The sequence below is a fragment of the Mus musculus genome, chromosome X (genome assembly GCF_000001635.26).
Source record: "Mus musculus strain C57BL/6J chromosome X, GRCm38.p6 C57BL/6J".
Classification (NCBI taxonomy): domain Eukaryota; kingdom Metazoa; phylum Chordata; class Mammalia; order Rodentia; family Muridae; genus Mus; species Mus musculus.
In genome coordinates, this window is record NC_000086.7 from 93,587,965 (window position 1) to 93,608,560 (window position 20,596).

Below are 20,596 nucleotides of genomic sequence, written 5' to 3' on the forward strand. Positions count from 1 at the left end.
GTATATATTCCAGAACTTGACAGTGAGATCCTATTACAAAAAACACCACATAGCTGAGTCAGAACACGAAGAAACCAAACTGGTACAAACTTTTCATCCATACAGGCTAGCTTTAATAATGCCAGAGGTTCTATTTATGCCACTGGAAAAGAAAAGTATTAAACACTCTTACCCAGCTGTGAACCCAGAAGCTAATAGCACAGAGGCCAGAAGTGAGGGTCCAGTTCCCTGAGACTGGAGTTACAGAGCGTTGTGAGCTGCCATGTGGGTGTTGGAAATTGAACCTAGGACCTCTGGAAGAGCATCCAGTACTCTTAATCACTGGCCATCTCTCCAGAGCACCCTTGTCAGCCCAGTTTGTATCTCAACAGGGTTATTGAACACCTTCTCCTCTCTCTATAATGTCTACAAATTCAGTTAGATCAAAGAACTTGATCTAACCAGGTTCCAATTCCTGGGGCTACTATAGATGTATACTAATTATTTCTATTAGAAGGTACACAAGCATGTACTATCTGTTTCTTTCTTTTTCAGGTATATTAGTGGTTGCTGGTGATTAGTACTGAGACCAGTAGTTTCCAACCTTCCTAATACTGCAACTCTTTAATACATTCCTCATGTTGTGGTCACCCCCAACCATAAATTTATTTTGTTGCTACTTAATAACTGCAATTCTGCTGTTAGAATCATAATATAAACATCTGATATGCAGGATATCTGATATGCTATCCCCAACGGGGTTATGACCCACAGGTTGAGAACCACTTAGACCCATTTCACTAGGAATTTCAAATTGGTAATTTTTGTTCATCATGTACTAGAAACGTCTAAGAAGAGCAATTTCACATTTCAATTAGCTGGCTTCCAGAACTACTTATCCCTGAAAAGTCAGGACAAATACTGATTCATTTATTTTTATGTTTTCAAATGAGTTTGTTCCCTAGCTTCCCTCATAAAGGGACATGAAATTATTTGACAACAACATTAGAAATTTATGTTTCTGATACTTTCAGGAATTATTCTCCTGATACTGATACTGTGCCATACTTTACCAGAGAGAGACTTTTCATTTTATTGCCTGAGTCAAATGTATCTTCAGTTAAAGCAATATTGCTTTAGATGTACCAAGATGTTCCGGGCTTATCTTACATATTCCCTGCTGCGAATCAGCCTGTTCTCCACAAAGCCCTAGTTCCTTTGTGAAGAAATGGTATGTAGAAGCATCACTCTGGGAATAGTTCTCTTAATATTAACCAAGTACTAGTTAAACTTTTCCTCAATACTTATTAACTCTGGCTATCTACAGTATTGATTGTGACGTGAAAGATCAAGGGTGGAGGGTAGAGCTGAGTGGTAACGGAACTTATCACGTGCACTCTTGAGTCAATCCTCAACACTACAATAAATAAATGCATGAATACAGAAATACATAAATAAATGATCAAACTATATACTAAAAGAAAGCAATGCCTATATAAGTATAAAAAAAACAAAAAACAAAAAACCAAAACCTTAGGCCTGGCAGTGGTGGCGCACACCTTTAATCCCAGCACAGAAGCAGGTGGATTTCTGAGTTCGAGGCCAGCCTGGTCTACAAAGTGAGTTCCAGGACAGCCAGGGCTACACAGAGAAACCCTGTCTCGAAAAACCAAAAAAAAAAAAAAATATATATATATATATATATTATATATATATATATTATACATATTATATATATGGTCAGAATTAGAAAGCCACCACTTTACAGCCCCTAGTGAAGTAAGAAACTCAGGCAGAAATAATCCACATTTAAAAAAACATTGGGTCAGTGGCTTTCTCCTGGGATAAATGTACCACCTTCTTTTCCCTGAGTGGCCTCTAGCAATGGCTGGAGAAATATTTTGGTTGCTACAACTAGGAAAAATAGTGCTACTTGCATCTAATAGGTAGAGGCCAGAGGTGCTATTAAATATCTTGTGATGCACAGGATAGTGCTTGGCAACAAAGAACCATCCAGCCGAAAACATTTAAAGTGCCAGGGTCAATAAACTTTGGAAAGCCCACTATTTGAAGCCACTAAGCAATACCAGCCTCTCCGCAGTTTAACCAGGCATATGTGCCTTCTGAAATGATCCAATATAAAATACACCGACCACCTAGCCATGAAGGATTCTGTTCAAAAAAAGTTAAACTTGAATGTATTTGATCCTTTAGTTAATGTGACTGACACACTGCAGCACAAAGGGCAGAACTAAGTTTGGCAAGAAAGTATTTTAGGCCCTTTCAGATCACATGACCTGTCATAACTACCTGAATGTTATTGTAGTATAAACCTGAAACCATTCATTCTGTGTCTTAATAAAATTTTAAATAAAATTTTATTTGCAAAAACAGGTGGTAAGCTGAATTTAGCTCACAGGCTACTTTATGTCAGCACCAGGTATAGATTCCTAACGGTAGCACAACAAACAGAAACAGAAAATGGGACTTCCTATGGGATCATTGTCTGTGGTTGTTTAATTACTCCTTATCATTGGAAAACACTCAAGGGAAATAGGTGGAAGCTATTGTCACTTAAAAAGAGATTCAAGAGGTATAAAAATTAAACACACATCTATGAATCCATTGTGTAAATCTGAATTCAAATAAATCATCTTTAAAAAACATCATGAAGCAGACTCTTTCCAGTATGTTCTAGAAATGGTAAATGTATCAAGGAATCATAAGTTAATGTTATTGTGCTAATGGTGTTATAGAAGAAAATGTGCATTAAGTAAGGGCTAGAGAGATGTCAGTCAATTAAGTTCCTGGCAGGCAAGTGTGAGGACTTGAGTTTACCCAAACACCCATAGGAAAAGCCAGGTGTGGGGCACGCATCCGCAACCTCAGTGCTAGGCAGGCCCCTGGCCCTCCCTGGCAGCCGGAGTTAACAAGATTGATGAGCTTCAGGCTCAGGGAGACTTGTTCTCAACAAAGTAATCAAGTCAAAGGCACGCAGCGTCGGCCGTCGGCCTTCAACCGTCACGAGCACAAACATGCATGCATACTTGTACACAGCCTTACAAACAAATACATACACTGCAAACACACATAAAGAAAATGTGAATACTTTGAGAGAAGTATACCAACGTATACTGGGGTAAAATGACACTTTTTAAAAATGAAAGGAAAGAGAAATATAAACGTGTCACAAAAACATTGCTAACTGCTAACGTGACTGGCATAAGGAGCTCATTATATTATTTTCTCTATCTCTACTTGAAAAACAAAAATCAAAATATATCCAGTAATTTAAATCCTTTTAAAAAATTCAAGTCACTCTCTAAAACATAGCTTAATGCCAAGTTAGTATCCTTTCCCCTCCAAAAAGAACAACTTCCTTTTGTAGGAAAGCTGTACAAATTCAGGCAAGTATTTAGTGTATCTAAAGCATAAGAACAAAATCTGTCCTTTTTTCTTTACCTCATGTTGATGGTTCTGTACATTCTGCATTGTCTTCATGCTGAAAGACATCACCACAAGTGGAGGAGGACTGACATCCTTAATTACATTCACCAGGTCTGGTTTCAAAGCCATTACCTCAAATTTACACCAACTGATTGGCTGATTCAAGAGTTCTGAGAAAGAATAGATAAAACATATAAATAACTTACTGAAAAAGAAACTATGACATTTTTGATTAACAGAGCTATTCTTCAAAGCTATCATCTAATAAGAATGAGATATTGTAAAATCTAACTAAATATAAGCCACATTAGTGGGCGGTAGTATGCTAATCTTTGTGTTTGTGAATATACTTATGTACATGGGGAGGGGAATGAGAGGTCAATATCTTTAATAAAATTTTTTAAAGAATCCAAGATCAGCTTTAAAAATAACTGTTTTGGAGGAACTAAAAACATTTTTAAGAGATGAAGACAAAACAGTATCCTAGATACAAGTGCTAAAAAAGATCGGGTAACCGCCACTACATTAGGCTGTGATTTTCTCCCTCCAAAGGTCAGCAGTTCCCCATGCAACTGCCTGCACTGTGGCCTTCTTTGGACTAAATTGGCGGGTATTAGAAAGAAAGAGATCCAACCAAGTGTATTACCTATAATCATACAAGGAAAACCTTCAAGAAACAAACATAAAAAAGAAGAAACATTAAAATAAATAAACCAATTCTTTAACTTCCCTTTTAAAAAATCTAAAGGCGGTCCTGTTGTAGTAGCCAATTAATCTCTACTCAAATCAACCCGGTGTCAGCAGCACATTCTTCCCTACCGGCCCCAATGTTCTGGGTTCCTGAATGAAAGACACACAGGGGGGAGGAGAGAGAGAGAGAGAGAGAGAGAGAGAGAGAGAGAGACAGCCTTATTCCTTAAACAGCTCAATAGCTGGGCCACTTCTTAACCTCCACATAGCTAACACACTCTCCCTCTGATACTCCTGAATTATTACTTACTAAAACTTATATTTCATCTTGGCTGCCCGAGACACAGGCATGCAGTGCTCTCAAGTTGAGTTCCCCAGCACCTACATCATGGCTAGGTTCTCTGTCCAGCATCTCTCAGGCCTGGCATCTACTCCTTTCTGAGGTGGGAAACCTGCATGGAGGTTAAGAAGTTGCCCAGCCACTGAGCTGTTTAAGGCATATTAAAATATAAGGCTATTTTTGAGTGTGTCTTTCATTCGGGAACCCAGAACATTGGGATGGGTAGCAAAGAACATACCCATCGGCGCTGGATAGATCTGAGTACAGTTAATTGGCTACTGCAACAGGGTCTCATGGAAATCCCTAAACAACCCAAGCTGTTACTAAGACAAAGGGTTGCTCTCTGCAAATTGGTTTGGGGGGGTGGACTCTGGCAAAGACAACACCCACCCTACTCATTGTAGTGACTTTGGTGCAGGAAGGTACTCTACAAGCTACCAAAAAAAAAAAACAAAAAAAAAACAAAAACAAAAACCAACAACAACAACAACAACAAAAAAAAACGATGAAAACCAACCCAACCATAAAACCTTTGACTTACAATCTGTCCTGCCTGCAAAATATGCTACTGCAACGGTAGCACAGACTTGTAGGAGTAGCCAACCAATGTCTGATTTGCCTTAAGGCTCACTCCACACCAACATTGCTTCAGGAACCAAGAATCAGAGACTAGATACCCTAGAGACCTAGGATAAAACCAAACACCACAGGTGTATTTAAAAAAAAAAAAAGTATTACTAAAATGACTCCTAATCTGGTCATCATCATGGGCTTCCTTCAGCAGCAGATGGGAACAAGTGCAGAGGCCCACCGCCAGACATTATGTGGACAGAGCCTAAATGGGTAGTCTTCATCAAAACCCTCCTCTCAGACCACAGGAAATCCTATGGAGACTTTAACAGCCAGAGGGGATAGAAGACACAGTAGAAGCCCTTCTGAATCAATTAAGCAAGGCACATGAGCTCAGAGACAGAGGCAATAAGCACAGGGTCTACATAGGTCTGCACTGGGTCCTCTGTGTATATATTACAGCATTTAGCTTAGTATTTTTATGGAACTCCTGACTGTTGAAAAATGAGTGGGTCTTTGATTCTTGTGCCTGCTCTTGGGACACTTCCTCGTGTCCCAACGTCAATGATAGTTCGTCTTATTTTCATTTATTTTATTTTCATTTTATTTTGTCATGTTTCATTGTTATCTCTTAGAAGCATATTCTTTCCTAATAAGACAGAGAGGGAATGGATCTGGAGAAGAGAGAAGAGGAGAAACTGGGGAAGTAGAAGGAGGGGAAACTATAACCAGGTAACCAGGATATATTATATGAGAAAAGATTCTATTTTCACTAAAAGGAGGAAAGTGAAAAGAAATGTCAGGATTCTACTTAGCATTTTTCCTTACGTGGATTTTTTACTTCAAGCCAACAAGGTCCTTTGATCTTCCTATTCATCAAGAACAGTTCCAAGCTAGACGTGTTAGTTCCAAACACATGAGAAAATGTTTCTCCTTTTAAATTCTGTGGAAGCTGTGGCACTTCTGCCTAAAGAAGAAAAAAAACCTTTTTTTGTTTAAAACTACTACTTCACATTTTCCAGTCTATATTTGAAATAAACAAAGGCTCTATGGAGCAACAGAAGAACCCCTTCGATATATATGAAATGTCATTTGCTACAAATGAAATCTGAAACAATTCACAGTGGGAAAGAAAAACAATTCATGACAAAATAATGCATCTTGATGACACCCATTAGAAGAAAAAAATAGGACAAGAACTCCCCCAAAAGAGAATTTCTGTCCAGAGCTGTTCTGCCTCACTGATAAAGAATAACCAAGCAAGCACCACGCCATTAGAAGAATGAAAGCAATAGAGTGGGACTCACTGAAAAGGCTTCTATATTGTTTTTCATCACCACTGTCCAAAAATTTAGGAAAAGTTTCCCTTCTCCAACATTAGACTCAAAACACCAGAACAGAGGTAAAAGGGTTATGGTCCAGTTAATCAATATCCACAGCGATGACTTCACCTCTCAGAGGAGCAAGAACAGCACTGCCGAAGTGCGTGCTAGCACTCACATTTTCCGCTGCTCACAAGACACTTCAGGAAACTAAATGATGTTCCACTCTACCATCTAGTCTACTTGACAAACAGTTGTACTGTTGCAGCTTACTTATTTGAAGATGTATACTTGAAAGGCAGTATAACCTATGCTCTATTACTTAATTTTATCCATTTCAATTATTCATGAACTGTGGGATTCAGGAACCCTACCAATATTCAGAACTGAAAGTCAGTTGAAGGCTCAAAGACTGAAAAAATGTAATTCTAAACCAAACCCCATAGTTTTCTTTGACTTACCGAGTATCTAACTTCCAGGTACTCAGATTTTTCTGGAACATCAGGTATCTCAAAAGCATAGTTCTTTTCCACTATCTGGGTAAGTAGATATTTAAAAAATAATTTTAAGAAATTTGCAAAAATTATCAGCCAGTATGGTCTATGTATAACAAATGTCCCCATATTTAATCACCAGGAATCTAGCATCCTAACAATATAAACAAAACAAAGAGGTATCTTTTCTCCTTTCAACTGATACTAAAACACCTAGTGGGAAAAAAAAAAAAAAAACGTAAAGAACACCTCTTGAACATTAGAGAACATAGTTGCATTCAGGGGAACCAGAAAAATTAATGTCTTACATTGCTACTTTTGATATTAAGCAACTGCATCTTAATGGAAAAATGAAATTGAAATGATAAGTTCAGTTCCTATTCAGTGAGTATCGATCGGCTATCTGTCCAAGACTACTCCAGTATGAATTATCAGCTAATATGAATTAAGTGTTTTAACTCTTTCTGCAACTCTTACAATAGGGCCCCTTTCTCAGCACAACAGTGAGCATACTTCCCCCGTTACACACTAGTATACAACAGTGCAAGCCCGAGAGCACAAGCAAGCTAGCTCCAGCACCTATATTTACCTACAGTCTTCACCATCATAATAGACTTCCTCTCAAGTTTTTTGTTTTGGAGTTTGTTACTGTCTATCTGTAGTGACAGTGATCAAACCTGAGGCCTTATATACTATTTCTGGAATTTTAAAGATATTACTCTCAATTTCAAGCTAAAATAATTAACAATGATAGCCTCTGTAGCAACTCAATCCTACCTTTACTACAATTTTTTATAGCCAGTATTTTTGAATGGACTACAGTCACATTATAGCCAAACCCATCAATAGCATACCAAAATCAAGACAATATACCATACAAGTCACAGGAATAGAACATTTCCATTCTATTAGGAACAGTATCATAGGCATGGAACTTTAAAGGCAAAAACATTACTCAATCCTCTTAAAAGAATGCATTGGCAATAACTAGTATAAACAAATCAGAATAGTTTCTTCTCCATTTCAGAATAGAAACATGGTATTCTGCAAGCCGATATTCTGCAAGCCATTGGGGCAACTAACTTGCTACAAATGATCTTTCTATTCAAATTCATGAGCACTATTTCATAAGTGATTTTTTAAAGTATTTTTATAAATCTAACATGCAGCTTTTTCATTCATAGCTATGAAATTTCCATTTAATGGGTTATAACTATGCAAAAGATATTCTACATGAATGTGCAATAGCTATTTGCCAAATCAGGAAATAAAGAAGAACCAGAAAACAATACAGTATTGAATACAGACCTTGGACTTGAACTTCATTATTTTATATTTTGCTGAAATTTTTGAATCAAATTCTTCATAAACATCCTTCATTGTAACTGGAATTGCTGTTTCTTTCCCTGTGTTTAGGTCAAATTTCTATTCTCCCATGAAGAGAAGAAGGGAAAAGAGTATAATAAAGGGAAAAGAGTATAAAAAGTCTTCTCAACCACAAAAACACAGAAGCCTAAATCAACTGTCACCTCCACTCATTTAAACTTTGACTGGCATAATATTACAAATGAATGTGAAGACACAAACCTAAGAAGTATACTAAATCCAATGCCAACTTCCCCCAGTGCATTGGAAAAGTTAATTGGAATAAAGATGACCGATCCTCCAAGATGGAGAAAACAAATGTTTTAAATTCTGGCCCAGAAGCTTCACAGCTCAATTGAGATGGAGGTGGCAAGCGGTGGGGCTTAGAGGGATTGGAGATGTTAAAAGCTCAGACAAAGAGGGGGAAGGAAAGGGAAACTGTTCCGCTAGATGGCCATGGAGATGTTACTGCTGCCTATGGAGCAAAAGCATAAAAACTGAGTCAAATGCCATGTCACGTTTCAGAGTAAGAAACATGAAAGCATCACATATATTTTAAGCATTTATTATTTTTAAAACTATGTCTATTAAGCCAGGTGTAATAGCACACATCTTTAATCCTGGTACTCCAGATGCAGGGGCAGATGGATCTACAGCCTGGTCTACAAAGTGAGTTCCATGACAGCCAGAGCTACACAGTGAAACCCCATCTTGAAAACAAACCACAAAAAAAGTTATGTTTATGTATGTGACTATGTATATGAAGGTTCCAGGGCAGTCTAGTAAGAGTGTCAGATCTCTGGGACTTACAGACTACTGGATGTGGGTGCCAGGAACTCAACTGAGTTCTCCAGAACAACAGTAACAGCTCTTCACCTCTAAAAGCCACCTTTCCAGCCCCCAGCATTATGTGAATGGTCAGTAGATAGAACTAAAACAATTAGGGACTGTAGAGAAATCCTACCCTGCAGAAAGGTAGGATAGCAGAACACAGAATGTGTATCATACACAACTGCTGAGAGTAAAAGGTAATCACTAACGTTTACCATTTCACGGGGAAGGAAGTAGAGTGTTCGCTCAATATTTTTCACCATAACACAACAGCTCACATGGGTTTTGACTGATTCAATCCACACTTTGCCAAACAGAAAAACCACACCTGAAAAAAAAAGAAAAACAGGAAATAAAAAGCTTTCAAGTAGGTCAAGTTAAAGAGGCTATTACAAAGGCCCAATGAATGTGTTCACATGTTTACACCTTTCTGTAACTAATTTTCACCCAAAAGCTATACCTGCTTCCCACTCCCAAAGACTAGTTCATTGTTCTGTACCTATGGCATATACACCAACATAATGGTACAAGCTGTGGCTACAGGAGAAGGTAGCAAAATAACTCTCTAACTTGGTATGAATACTTCCACTAGAGCCAGAATACCCAAACTGAAAGAAACAAAGTATTTTCCAATAAATCTCCTTAAAACCTCTAATGAAAACTTAGAAGCCTGAATATAGTAATCTAGATTGTTTAGCACTTAAATTTACTGCTGAAAAAGTATTATTTGTGCATAAGAACAAGTATATTAGTATTTTTCCACATATAAAATTATATTTAGGGAAAGTAGTTTATATTTCCTACCTCTTATTCTAGATAACATTAGTCTCAGGATACTGTTCTATAATCTATTTTATGCTTATCTACCTTACAAGCTATTAAAACAAAATCTAACTAGTTCATATTTGTATTCCTTTCTTTTTGGGTTTTTTTTCTGGTTTTGTTTTTTTTTTTTTTTTTTTTTTTTTGAGACTTGGTTTCTCTGTGTAGCCCTGGCTGTCCTGGAACTCACTGTCTAGACCAGGCTGGCCTTGAACTCAGAAATTCACCTGCCCCTGCCTCCCAAGTGCTGGGATTAAAGGTATACACCAACACGCCCGGCGCTTGTGTTCCTTTCTATTCACCAGGAAATCTAGATCACCAGGTAATGAACACTATGGTGGTAAAGCATGCCTTTGCAGACATCAAATCACTGTTCATGAAAACTGGCCATCATAGAAGAACTCCAAAGACTTGATAGTCAACTCAAGAGATGGTCAACTCTGCAAAATTCCAGACTCCATGAATTAGGAGCAATCAACACAGCCACTCACACAGCCATTGATCTTAGATACTAAGGAAATTCTGAAACATTCAAAAGGTTACTTTATTGTTCACAAGGCCAATTACCCTAGTTTCACAAGATGGCTCATCAGTGTTTTCTCTTGTCACTGATTCCAGCAGAAAGAAATAAGACAGTCTTAAGGATTTTCATTTCTACAGATGATTAAAAGAGTTGTGTGATTTTCAGCAAGGAGGTGGGGGGACTAAGTGAGGAATATAAGGAGAGGGAAGGGGGTGTTGAGGATGATTTCAAGAAAAAAATTCAGAGTAGCACAGAAAATTAGAAGTCATCCTCACAACAGTTAAAGATGAAAAAACAAAATTTCATGCAAAGAAAAATAAAGACCCTAATATTGGATTCAAAGATTCAAATAGCTCATTTTACAGTCAAACTAATATCACACTTCATGTAACACATTTGACACTGTTTATGCCTCATTTGCCACAAAAAGATCATGGTAAACAAAGATTACATTCCCCCAAAGTTACTAGCTGAAACCAGGTGCAGTCAGGATTATTCAACCTTGAAAAAGTCATAATGAAGACAGGATATGTTCCGATATGCAAAGAGTAAGATTCTTTTCATAATTATGGTTCATTCAGCAATAACCGACTGACTTAGAATCTGGAAGAAAGTAAGCAACAATAACGGGGTCTGTTCTTATTAGCAGCATTGACTTCACGAAAGCTCAGTGATCATTACCAACTATCTCTTCGAAACTGCTCAAACCCCTAAGATTAAAGCTTTTAAAAGCTATTTTATTTAACCCATTGGCATAAACAGAAAAATATGCCACTGCAGAGGACACATTTTGAGAAGTGCCACAGAAGAAGAAAGTGGACTGAGAATGATAAGCCAAGATCTTCGGCAGGAAAGGACTAAGGGTACTTTGTTTTTGGAACCTCGGTTTTCTAAGTGAATAGTCTAGATGTCTGAGGCCTTCTTGTGAACCAGAAATTTCCTCCTACCTCAGCATTTGGATAATGGAGCAGTAACAGATTCTCCCACTGTTTAAAATAATGGTGAATGAAAGTAGGTAAGGTGGCATGAGTGTATAGTTTTAGCTACTTGAGAAGCTGAGCTGGAAGGTCTGTTGAGCCCAGAACTTTTGAGGTCAGCTTGAACAACACTGATCTCAAAAAAATAACTGCAAAATATGTCCCTTGCAATGTAGCTCAGTGACAGAGCATGTGCCTGAGTTCAATCTCCAGCATGACCAGAAACGTTTCCAGTATTGGCCCAAAAGTCTGTAGATAATAAGATCTATAACCAAATCATCCTGCCCTAGCTAAAATGCGTTGGGTAACATACCATTTCTGAGCTTGACTTTAACTGCCTAAAAAATTAAGATAGGGCCATGTGCTATAAGTGATTCTGCAAGAGCATATAAATATTTGTTAAGAGGAAGTATATTAATGGTCTGACAAGTCAGCCCAGAAACCCCTGACATTTTTCTTTGTGATACCCAGTTATCTTTATTTAAATCAGGTCTCCAAGTCAAATGGATGGCTAGTCATCCTTCTTATACACTTCCTTTACCAATATATAGTTACGCGCTCTAGTTTTATTGGATTCAGTCTCCAGGAAACCACTTTGAAAAATACAGCTTGTATCCACCACAGATTCCAGGAGATCTAAATACAGACAATTCTACTTCCAGCGTTTTATATTAATCAGACAAACCACACTGACTCTGACTATACTGACTCTGACCCATTAACAAAGATTAATGGATTATACTGGGCCCACAGGAAATTCTTATCTCTTAATCAAATCTAGAATCTGTTTTGCAGATGCCAGTATACAAATCTTTTTTAACATTTACATATTGGGAGGAGGTAGATGCCAGAGGACAACTTGCATGAGTTTCTCCTTTCACCATGAGGTTCTGTCATGTCAACAGGCTTAGCAGTCTTTACCTGCTAAGCCATTTCACCAGCCGCTGTACACAGACAACTTTGAGGACAGTATCCTTATGCTACCTATAACACCTCAATTCCACAAAGCTAAATTTCCCAACAGATCATAAGAGAAAATACAGAGGGGGCATAAGCCATGGGGCTAACAAGGGCAGTAAGCTACTCAAATGCAGTTATTATATCCACAGCTAAGTCACTTGAGCCAAAGGCCAAGATTCACTTAGTGAATTCTAGCATGTCGAAAGTTATTTTCCCTCCTATTTATGAGTAGAACATCATGACTGCATTCCTGAAGACCCAACAAGCAGCTGAAAGAGTCAGAGGCAGATATTTGCACCCAACCAATGGACAGAAGCTGCTGACCCCTGTTGTTGAATTAGGGAAGGCTGAAAGAAGCTGAGGAGAAGGGCGACCCTGTAGGAGGACCAATAGTCTCAATTAACCTGGACCCCCCGAGATCTCTCAAGCAATGGACCACCAAATAGACAGCAAACACCAGCTGATGAGGCCCCAAACACACATACAGTAGAGGACTTCCAGGTCTGTGTTCATTCAGAGATGAAGCACCTAACCCTCAAGAGACTGGGGACACCAGGAAGTTTAGAGGTCTGGTTGGGCAGAGGTGGTTGGTAGGGACATCCTCGTGGAGACAGGGGGGTGGGGGTGGGGAGGAAGTATGGGATGTGAAACATTTGGAAGGTGGATGGGGGGATAAAATCTGGAGTGTAAATAAATAAATAAAAGCCACAAAAATGGAAAAAAAGAAAAAATACATTTCCACTACTCCATTTGGGGATATGTTTTACAGTATCCCCAAGATACTTTAAAGTTGATACTTTAAAGATGATACTGGACTGAACAGCTGACCTGTAAGCCAGCCCCAATGAAATGTTGTCCTTTATAAGACTTGCCTTGGTCATGGTGTCTGTTCATAGCAGTAAAACCCTAACTAAGACACAGAACTTGGGAGGTTGTGAGGGCTAGGCCAGCCTGGTCTAGGACAGTCTAGACTATACAAAGAACCCCTGTCATGAAAAACAAAACAAAACAAAAGACCAAGAAGTCAGTCTTGACTCCTATCTCCAATTTACAGTCACCTGCCCTCATACAATCTACAACAGGTCAAAATATAGTTTAAAAAAAACTATTTACTTTTTTATTTCTACCCAGTACCCAGGGTCCAATTACCCAGCACTTACTTGTACTCTGGCTGATTATCAGGACTTCCACATTTCCCTGCTACCCAACTCCAGCTTCCATGCATGTATACACAGAGAGAGACACAACACAGACAGACAGATACACACAGATACACACACACACACATACACACACACACACACACACACACACACACACACACACACTTCTCTGCATATGCCAGAGCATTCCTATTAAAACGTAAAGTCAACTAGGAGGCCATAGCACACTACAATTAAACCTTCTGACATTTTTCCAATATTCTTTAAATAAGACTGAAGGCTGAAATTCCTTGAGAAGGCTTTTATGGTCCTTCAGTATGTAGCTGTGCTGGTTACTTTTATGTCAACTTGACACAAACTAGAATCAGTTAGGAAGAGGGAACCTAAAGTGAGAAAATGCCCCCACCAGATTGGCCTATGGTACACTTAGTAATTGATGTGTAAGGGTCAGTTCACTGGGGATGGTGGCACCCTGACCTGATGGTCCTGGGTGCTACAAGAAAGCAGACTGAGCAAACCACAAGTAGCAAAAAGCAGCAGTCCTTCATGGCCTCTGTATCAGTTCCTGCCTTTACATCCTACCTTGAGCTCCCACTCTGACTTCCCTAGATGATAGACTACAAACTATAAAAGGGAATAAACCCTTTTCTCTCCAAGTTGCTTTTGGTCATGGTGCTTTATCACAGCAATAGAAACTGCAACTAAGATGCTAGTTTTTGCCCTTTAACAACTTCATTATCCATTATGTATCAATTTTGTCATTTCCAATAGTCTTATAATCACACAAGCCTCCTTAATCCTCCTCCCTCTTTTACACCTTTGCCCTTATTGTTTCCTTAAGCTAAAGTGCCTTTACCTTAGCTTTTAGGTGCCTCAGCTTTCAATCCAGGGTTCATCTTTTTTTCTCTCAAACAATACATCCCAACCACAACTTCCCCTCTCCTCCTCTTAGTTCCCCTCTACTTCCTCTCTCCCCTAGATCCACTCTCCTGTTTCACTTCAGAAAAGAGCAGGCCACCCAGGGATATCAACAGAACATAGCACAAGATACAGTAAGACCAAGCAACGACCAAACACAAACCCTGACATCAAGGCTGGATAAGGCAACCCAGTAGGAGGGAAAGAGGCCCAAGAGCAGGCAAAAGGATCAGAGATATTCCCACTGTCAGGACTCCTCAAAACATCAAGCCAACAACTATAGCATATATACAGACAACCTAGGACAGACCTACGCAGGCTCCATGATTGCCACGTCAGTCTCTGTGAGTGCCCATGAGACCTGCTTAGTTGATCCTGGGAACCATGTTCTCCCAAGAGTGTTCAATGCTTAAGAGTCAACTGGTCGCCCACCCTCTTAACTACCACCAACTCTCACCTCACTGAGAATGTTAAACTTCTATATAAGGAATTTGTCTAGCTTGCTCACCCCACCTCAGTGTCTAGCACACAATGGCTGTTCTCTGTTGAATAAGAAGACAAATTAGACCAAGCATGCTGGCAGAAGACAGAGGCAGGTGGATCTTATGAGTTCAAGAGGCCTGTATCAAGTTCCAGGACAACCAAAGCTACATAATAGAGAGGCTCTGTCTCAAACAAACAACAACCACCCCGAAACTGTTAATTAACTTTAAAAGAGACAAATTAATGTCTGATTCTATTAGAAAAACAAAGGCAATCGGTATCACTAACGTATTTAAGGGAACAGGCACTACACTGTGTAATAAAAGTCTAAGATTACCTTAGGTATGATTACCTGGTTGGTTGTATGGATCTTCATAAGCATCCAGCCAATAAAACTGAAACACTTGTTCATCATCTGCCCCTTTTACCAATGGGAGATTACTGGAATCCACTTGAACTTCCTGAGGTATGCTTTCATCATCCTGATCAATGTCCCAACAAGAGACATCTGGCAGAAAATTTTCTCTGTAGAAATCACATTTTCAAAAACTTTATAAAAGCCAACAGAATATTTAGAGTACTATATTTCAGAACAATCATAAAACGCACTTACAAGTAAGATGTGGTTCCCCTCTCAGGATCTGCCTCATGTTCCACCCTTTCTACTGGCTCAGTCTCTTGGTCCCAAGTCTTAGCAGTCACAGGCTTCTCATCTACCTTCTCTGTGTCCATGGACTCATCAAAGTCACCGTCTTCAAACTCCATTACCCCTAGCTCCTGCTCATCTTCTGGACATTCTGGCTGAGCCAGCTCTCCTGTAGACATCACCATATATTCCCATCACATGTTACAAAGCTGGTCCAACATTGAAATAACAGCCCTTTCCTACATTATATTGTATTTCTCTTTACTCTTCATCTTGGATGCTTTCAACTTTTACTACTATAAATTCAACCTTTCATGCTTAGATTGCCACCTTCAACATTACCCTGTATCACCAAGCTTCCATGTGTGGCAGTTGTTGCTCAACAACTTGCACTTTTGCCTAACATGAGACTTACCAGCAAGTTCAGCACGTTTAAGAGGAATGGGAGTTAACAGAGGCTCATTCCTGAGGACAGGGGAAGCAGGTTTTCCTGAAGGAATTGCCTGTAAATGTTTTTAAGTGTTTAGTCAGTTAGAACTGCATACTAAAAATACTTAACTGTCCTGCCCTGACCAAAGATAATGACAGTTCGCACTTATAAAAAGATTTTATGTATTATTAATGTAATGGCTTCAATTATTTTACTGTTACCTGGATTTATACAAAAAAATACTTGTTTCCAGGAAGAAAATTATTGCATTTAACACAGTTGTAATACCTATAATAAACATGTACTAGTTACTACAAAATTTACTATGAAAAAGCAGGCACACGCTATTTTTGAAATACATGAAACTATATATTGAATGGCAATTCTAATTTAAAAGAAACAAAACAAATTCAAAAGCATCTCCTTCATATATGCAAATAAATTTCAAGCAGAACAACCAATCAAGGAGGGTATTTCTTTACCTTAGGGGTGTGCACTGAAAAAGGGTTGAGCAAAGCCCCAGTAGATCTTTTTTTCTTTGGTATCAATACAGGTGGTGGAGTTATTTGAGCTGTCTAAAAGGGAAGGGGAAGACACATTCACTGTCGTGCCTGGTTTTCCACATAATAGACAAAAAGTACATTTCTCCTCTCATACCCAATAAGTAAAGCATTTTCCTCCCCCCCCCCCAACCCCAAAGCAGGATCCATGCTCATGCACTGCAGTTACTATAGCAACACTAGAAAGCCAGAATAGATATTTAATCCATTCCTAATTTTTTCGTTCAAGAATTTAACATACTTTCTTTACTTATCCTTTCAGGTATTACATTTACCACCCAACAAAATAGAACTGCATAGTGTTGGTATTAGCCGATTAATCCATAGTCACTTAGAAAGTATACCTCTAAATAAAAGCTTAGTCTTTATGATATATGGCCAAATCTCAAATTCAGTGTAACGGAGCCTGTTTGAGTTCTATCAAAGGCAGCTCACTTACTCTTCCTTCACTCCCACTCAGAATTCAGAGCGGGATTCTCATGCCCAAGTGTGCAGATTGACAGGCTTCAAGCCATTTACAGAACATACACTATAGCAACTGAATACAAGCAATGAATAGTCACAGAACTGACTCGTGGGTGTATTCTTACTACTTCCAATACACACCCACACAACCCATCTACTTAATCTTAGAGCATAACAGTTGGAAACTCCTCACCTAAAATGGTGAGAAGAAACCTCAGTGAGAAGAAACTAATGTAAGGCCTTTTGTTTTGTGTGAGGTTGGGGGGGTGGGTTGTGTGTGTGCATGTGTGGTGACATCCCAGTACTTTTCTTTCCAGTGATAGTCTTCTTTGTACAGTTAGTGAACTGTTTCTTTAGCCTATATTCCCTGTGTATTTTACTACTCCAAGAAATTCACTTACCTCAGTGTTTAGATCCTGTAGAATGTCACCTAGCAGATCATCCTTGGACAAGTCTACTGCTTTCTGTATATTATTAAAAAGAAAAAAGCTCAAATGAGCACATTCTAGATTGAACGTTCATGTAGACCATACACCCATCTCTGAAAGGAAGCACTTAACCCTATCAGTCCTTCAGACTTTAACAATCACTTGTGCATATTCATTTAAATTTATACTCTCAGCCTCTATTTTCATCTTTACTCTGTGATTTTCTTGCTTGTCACTAAAATTAAACATAGTGACATTTCAGCTTTTATATTCAATTTTCTTTTATCTCCTAAGTTCAAACCACTGAAGTACCTATATTCATATAAAGCCTAAATTCATCTTACTAAGTGCAATTCATAGAATGTTACTCAAATATGTATTCAATTCAACACATACAACTTGTGCAACAAAATAATAAATTCATTTCACAGAGGGAAAAACCTCTTTATATAAGGAAACATGAAACTCACATCTGTAGTTTTCTTCCCGGCACTAGCAATGAACATTGCCTTGATATTGTTTGGTTTTGTCACTGAAGGTTTCTTTACATCCTTCCTGTCCTTTCTGTGTGCTTTGCCATCACTTCCTATTGAAAAAGAAAGTATTTAGGAACATGCACTGAATGGAAAACTAAAACCTACTCATAAACTGCGAATATATGAAAATTTAAGAAGAGAATAAATTAAGAATTCGAAATACAAAATTGGAAAATACTGCACAAGGTACATAGCAAAGAATCTTTTAAATGGGACAAATTGAAAAAAATTTCAGCATTAAGTTATAAAAAAAAGCAATGAAATATAATGAATTAAGTATCATGGAGAATTGGGTGTGACTAGTTGTCAACGTGAATTCAAAGCTTTTGAAAATTGAAGTAATAGTTGTTTTCTTGTTTCCTACAACTAGTCTGCAACCATTAACAACTGGACACATGCTCTATGCTCTATCAAACTGAATGGCACAAGCTCACTTGCTCATTCCAAGAGAACTTTTGCCTCCTGTCTTCCTTTGTGGGCATGACTAAATCACCTATGAGCTTTCCTAATACTGTCCATTTTAATATCACTTTCTGGTTCATTCCAAAATAATGTAAATCTTAAGAGAAACTAGAATGACTAATTAAAACAATACAGTAGTAATATACAGACTAAATTACTAGAAATGTCAAAAGAAAGGTGAGATTCTCCTATGAGAAGCCCATATACACAGTTGAATATGTCTTAGTATTTCCAAGTACCTTGCTTTCTACCAATCCTTGGTCTTAATAATAAATTTTTCTTTTAATAATCTCTACTTCATAAAAAGAAAGGTCTAAAGAACTCAATCACTTATGAAAATTTACTGTATAATAAAGGTTACTCTATTTTCAAATTAATTTTATTTTCAAATTACTTCATTTGTAAATAAGCAGTGCCCACTAACCATTTTAAAGCAGTAAACAGTATTAACACCAACATGACAAATTTAAAAATAAAATTACACAAGTATTTTTAGGAATTGCTCAAAATTTTTAATAATATTTTATTTTTAAATTTTTTGAACTTTTTTGGGTTTCTGATTTTGTGGGGGTTTTCTTGGCTCTTTGGGGGTGTTTTTTGTGGTTTCTTTTTTTGTTTTTTTGTTTTTTGTTTTTTTTTGTTTGTTTTTCGAGACAGGGTTTCTCTGTGTAGCCCTGGCTGTCCTAGAACTCACTTTGTAGACCAGGCTGGCCTCTAACTTAGAAATCCGCCTGCCTCTGCCTCCCGAGTGCTGGGATTAAAGATGTGCACCACCACGCCTGGCGTTTTTTGGGGGTTTTTTTTGTTTTTGTTTTTTTTGTTGTTGTTGTTTTTCAAGATGGGGTTTCTATGTATAACTCTGGCTGTCTTGGAACTCACTCTATAGACCAGGCTGGCCTCAAACTCAGAGATCCAAATTCCTCTGCCTGCCCGGTGCTCAGTTTAAAGGCATAAACCACCACACCCAGGCAAAATTTTCCTATGTATACAATATACTTTGATGACATCTACGTCTCAACTCCCTTGCCTCAACTGTCCCCCAGCTCCTCCAATACAACTCCCCGAATTTCCTGTCTTTTTCTACTATCACCATTGAGTCCAATTAGTGCTGCCTATATGTGCATCAGTATGAGACCATCCGTTGGAGCAGACAACCTACCAGTAGCTATTTACCAAAGAAAGTGAGTCTCCCTCCCTTAGCACTTATCAACTGCCAATAGCTCTTCAGTTAGGGGTAGAGTAGTTTTGAAAGGTTTTGCTGTTAGTGGTAGTTTGGGTTTTTTGGGGTTTTTTTTGTTTGTTTGTTTTCTTTATTGAAAATAGATTCTTCCCTCATATAATAAATCCCAATCATAGTTTCCTACCTCCACTCCCTCCAACTCCTATTACCTCCCCTCTCCCTCAGATCCATTCCCCCTCCTTTCCTCTTCAGAAAAGAACAGCCTTCCAAGAGATAACAGCCAAATAGGACAAAAGAGGATTCAATAAGACATGGCAAAGTCCCTCCTATAGAAGCTGACCAAGGCAGCCCAACAGAAGGAAGAGTCCCAAGAGCAGTCAGAGATACAGCAGCTCCTACTGTTAGGAGTCCCATGAGAACACCAAGCTAAGAGCCATAACATATATGTACACAACCTGTGGAGACCCATGCAAGCCTTGTGCTTCCCGCTTCAGTCTTTGGGAGCCCATGTGAGTCCTGCTTAGGTGATTCAGTAGACCATGTTTTCCTGGTCCTCAATCCCCACTGACTCCTACAATCTTTCCCCCTCTTCTCTGGGGTTGGGACCCAAAGGAGACCTTAATTATTTGTAACCTACATATTGTAAACACTGTAATGCAAAAATCCACTTGTAGGGGAAAAAAAAGACTAATAAATTCAACTACATGAGAAGTAACATTTTAAAAAACAGAAAAGATTTCTTTAAAATGTATCATAAATAAAGGATAAATGAACTTAAGGCCAAAATGCAAGAGAAAGTTATCAATGAACACAAATTAAATTTTACTTAAAAATCCTCAACTTCATATGTAAAACTGTAAATGAAAATTTCGGAGTTATCACTTCTCACAGATCCGAGTACCAAAATCTCAAAAAACTTGACAATACATTGTTAGCAAGACATTGGGGAGGCAGACATTTGTACCATGTTAATGAAAATGTATAATTCGTATGAAGAGCGTAAGT

At 38.3% G+C, this 20,596-nt stretch overlaps 1 protein-coding gene across 4 annotated transcripts in view; it reads right to left on the minus strand.

The window, feature by feature from the left end:
* The window catches only part of Pola1 (polymerase (DNA directed), alpha 1), a 327,622-nt gene that overhangs the window by 283,199 nt on the left and 23,827 nt on the right, over window positions 1–20,596 (minus strand). For all 4 annotated transcript variants that reach the window (XR_003953001.1, XR_878096.3, XM_006527905.4 and 1 more), the window contains exons 5-15: window positions 17,884–17,999; window positions 17,387–17,449; window positions 16,443–16,535; window positions 15,946–16,033; window positions 15,498–15,699; window positions 15,237–15,409; window positions 9,254–9,366; window positions 8,151–8,267; window positions 6,810–6,884; window positions 5,855–5,993; window positions 3,442–3,596 (exon numbers count right to left, since the gene is read on the minus strand). Coding sequence is in view for 2 of the 4 variants with exons in the window: in XM_006527905.4 (XP_006527968.1) it covers window positions 3,442–3,596; window positions 5,855–5,993; window positions 6,810–6,884; window positions 8,151–8,267; window positions 9,254–9,366; window positions 15,237–15,409; window positions 15,498–15,699; window positions 15,946–16,033; window positions 16,443–16,535; window positions 17,387–17,449; window positions 17,884–17,999 (1,334 nt within the window). In the remaining 2 variants the exon portion in view is untranslated. The remainder of the gene's footprint in view (window positions 1–3,441; window positions 3,597–5,854; window positions 5,994–6,809; window positions 6,885–8,150; window positions 8,268–9,253; window positions 9,367–15,236; window positions 15,410–15,497; window positions 15,700–15,945; window positions 16,034–16,442; window positions 16,536–17,386; window positions 17,450–17,883; window positions 18,000–20,596) is intronic.